General features: G+C 40.4%; 2 protein-coding genes across 2 annotated transcripts in view; one reads left to right on the top strand and one right to left on the bottom strand.

Moving 5' to 3' along the window:
• Positions 1 to 1,521, top strand: part of ift22 (intraflagellar transport 22 homolog (Chlamydomonas)) — a 3,454-nt gene extending 1,933 nt beyond the window's left edge. The window contains exons 2-5 of the mRNA XM_005742551.2: positions 462 to 544; positions 720 to 803; positions 907 to 1,109; positions 1,185 to 1,521. Coding sequence (XP_005742608.1) covers positions 462 to 544; positions 720 to 803; positions 907 to 1,109; positions 1,185 to 1,333 — 519 coding nt within the window. The 3' untranslated portion in view covers positions 1,334 to 1,521. The remainder of the gene's footprint in view (positions 1 to 461; positions 545 to 719; positions 804 to 906; positions 1,110 to 1,184) is intronic.
• Positions 1,522 to 1,554: 33 nt separating this feature from the next.
• Positions 1,555 to 3,265, bottom strand: LOC102198075 (ATP synthase subunit g, mitochondrial-like). Its single transcript, XM_005742550.1, has 3 exons — positions 3,162 to 3,265; positions 2,716 to 2,876; positions 1,555 to 1,753 (listed from the first exon to the last, which is right to left on the bottom strand). Exons 1-3 carry the CDS (start codon positions 3,211 to 3,213, stop codon positions 1,655 to 1,657), a joined length of 312 nt encoding a protein of 103 aa, XP_005742607.1. The 5' UTR covers positions 3,214 to 3,265; the 3' UTR covers positions 1,555 to 1,654.
• Positions 3,266 to 3,291: the final 26 nt, after the last annotated feature.

Below are 3,291 nucleotides of genomic sequence, written 5' to 3'. Positions count from 1 at the left end.
GATATGAAATGTGACATGATATTTGGATGCAAACTAGTGTGCATCCAAAGTGTGATATTGTGGTCAGAGGTCAAACGTGACATTTCAGATCTTTGTATGGTACATTCTATATGTTGAAAATGCACAGAATACTTACAAGAATCACTGTTTCTAAGTTCTAACACTTTTTTGTCAATTTTCAACCAGTAAATCATTAAGTTGACCCCAAAGACCTGTTGGATACAAGTCAAATTTTAATAGCTTGTAAACATGGCCCCACTCTACACCCCTACAAAGTTTTACCAGAATTCATTCAAAACTTTTCAAACTATCGTGCTTACAGACAGAAAGAATGTCATGCATGCAAATGCTACCAAAAACATGACTTCCTTGCTGGAGGTAACAATTCCCGTCTGTCAGGCTGGGTAATGTGCTACTATTTTGCCATCGTACTTAAAGCCATCTGCTTTTCTGTTTTTCAGAGTGGGAAAACCGTTCTTGCAAATTTTCTCTCAGACACAACAGAAAATGTGGGCGGTGAATACAGACCTACTCAAGGAGTCAGGTACAAATCCTATGTGAGCTTTACTGCTTTCAACATTAAGCCACTCCGAGTGTCACTTTAGTGTAAAAATCAGTCATCGCAATGACAAGATTGAACCAATATCATAGCCTTCCTTGACAGATATCAGTCTTTGTGTGTAAAAATACAAAGTGCAGCTACTTTCTGTTGTTTCAAGGATACTGGAATTTGAATCACAGCCTGAGGGCAGCAGTGACAAGTCGTGCGAGGTTGAACTTTGGGACTGTTCAGGGGATTTCAAGTAAGTGGAGGCATAGATGTTATCCTTACCTTTATGTGACAATTAAGAGAAGTGTTGTTACTTACGATGTAATATGATGGTAGTAAAATGTATTTTCATACAGATTTGAGTCATGCTGGCCTGCAATCATGAAGGACTCCAGCGGTGTGGTGATCATTTTTAACCCTGATGTTCCAAGTCACCTCAAAGAAATAGAGACGTGGCATTCAATGTTCATCTCCTCTCAAGATCTGCAGGACAGCCAGTGTCTGCTCATAGCTCACCATAAGCCTGGCAGTGGAGTGGAAGACAGACGGCTGCCTTTAGGTAACTTGTGCTGCAGTCCTCTGAGAGTCGTGAGAATCATTATCTCTGGGCTAATGCAGTCATTTTCTTGTGCAGCGTCACATCTAAGCAGACTGCTGCTCATTCACTCCAACCTAGAAGAAGAGCCAGAGGATGTAAGGCAAGCTTTCTGCAGATACCTGGGAAACGTCGTGAACGCGATGTCGGAGAGTCGAGAGCGAGAGGAGATGTCCATCATTACGTAGCAGTAGCATCTATAAAATATGCGGCCTGAATTAAGATGTGTTTTGTTGCCATCTGCAGTACTACCACATTTTCACTCTAAATTATACATGTATGCAAACTTTAATATTCTCTACAATAGGTGTAGAACATATTCAGCGTTGGTTTCTTGCATTTTGTAAATCTTTTATGAATAAAATATGACCCAGTTCTCTCTTGAAATTAATACTCGAGACACAAAATCTACTCCTGTATACAAACATCTGTTTATTTGGAAGAATTTGGTGCAGGCTGTTGAGAATGTAATGACTGGAAAAGCAAGAGGAGGAAGAAAAGTTCATTTTTCAGACATCATATCCAACAATGCCTCCTTTGCCAATGCACTCTCCGATGTAGAACCACATCAGCACCTCAGTGGTCACCAGTCCATTCCTTATGGCATCCTGCAAGGAAACAACAAGTTGTCACTCAAGAAAACTCCTTAAATGTTTCTAGAATAACACACTCAGTAACAGTCCCTGCATGAGGCCTGATAATGTAACACAAAGAGGGTTTTGTAATTAATTGTTGACATTTTATTCAGCTGGTGTTACTGCACTTGTGATGGTGTGTTTACCTATTTTTACTTTAACACGTTTTGTAAAGGTTTGTGTTTGTGAGAGACCCACAATGTTTACGTTGAGACAGTGAAACAGACTTTGTAAAGGATAAAGGATAGTAATAACTATCACATGTGCTTTAATAAAGATGTTAGTCAGTTAGTGTTTTAAGTTTTCCAACTCAAAAGCACAATATCCACTGAGTGACCAATGTATCAAGGGTCAATGTTGGGCCATGAAATTTAAAAAAAAAAAAAAAAAGTCCCACCTCACCATCACAGATTTGCATGAAAAGGGCAAAGTTAATGGGGATTTCAGGTCCCTACAGTGAGATATTACATTTTATTTTAAAAGAATAATAGATGAAGGTAGGGTTTTTTAAAAACCTAATATATTGTTTTTCCCAATTACATAAACTACTTAAATTGCCCTCAAATGTTACGGCAATATCTCGTGCCATGGCTATATGAATATGGACTCTCACAAGTGTAGCTAAAGTTAGCATAGAAGGATGCTTAAAGTCCCTAAAATAGGTGCGAGGTGTTTGATGAACTCATCTGGAATGACCCTCAAGCAAAATTCACAACCTACTGGTAAATATTCAAAATAGGTACTTTCTGGTGCCCAATATAAAATCGAATCACTCAGGGCCCTGAACTCTCACAGCAACATGGAAGCACACATCTTCCATGTTGAGACATGTTCATTACAAATTACAGGCTGGCCATTCCTTCAAGGTCTACTTTCTGTGCAGCCAAGTTAATCTAAAAGGTCAACAGAGGTTAATCGACTCAGTTCAAACTTACTTTCACTGTAGTTTGTCCCAGGCGTCCCGTCTGATAGCTCCTGATCAGACCTTTTACAGCTTCTATGGCTTTGGGGATCTCAGCTGGGCTCGGTGGGACCAGCTCCACTCGGGCGTAGTGCCAGAAGGTCGCTAGCCGGGGTTTGGAGTATGTAAGAGCGGCTGAAAGTCACACACAGACCACGTCAGCCAAGGAGCAGTAAAGCCAGTAAAGCCAGCAAAGCCAAACGCAACACGGTTATTTCGCCTCTCATGAAACACTTTATAAAGTACAAATACAAATTCACAAACTTATAAAGATTTGCTGCAGGGTTTGATGTTTTGACGCCAGAGGTCACAGTGCAACTGCTACAAACTGTAAGCAACGCGACATTGCTCCTGCTACACGATTCATGGTAAGTACCTCACTTTTTGTTCTAGTATAAAAAGAAGCGTGAGAAGACTTACCGCCGACTAATGCGGGAACTTTATTCACAACTTTCTTAACTGCCTGCGCCATGATGAGGACTTCCCAGGAGGTCACCAGAAGAAGAAAGCAATCTTCCGGGTCGTCGATTTTCAAAATAAAATGAGATGT

The sequence above is a fragment of the Pundamilia nyererei genome, unplaced genomic scaffold (assembly GCF_000239375.1).
Source record: "Pundamilia nyererei isolate P.nyererei 1_Seehausen unplaced genomic scaffold, PunNye1.0 scaffold00121, whole genome shotgun sequence".
NCBI classification, from domain to species: Eukaryota; Metazoa; Chordata; class Actinopteri; order Cichliformes; family Cichlidae; genus Pundamilia; species Pundamilia nyererei.
Note: the sequence above shows the minus strand (reverse complement) of the source record. Positions and strands in the feature narration are given on the sequence as shown.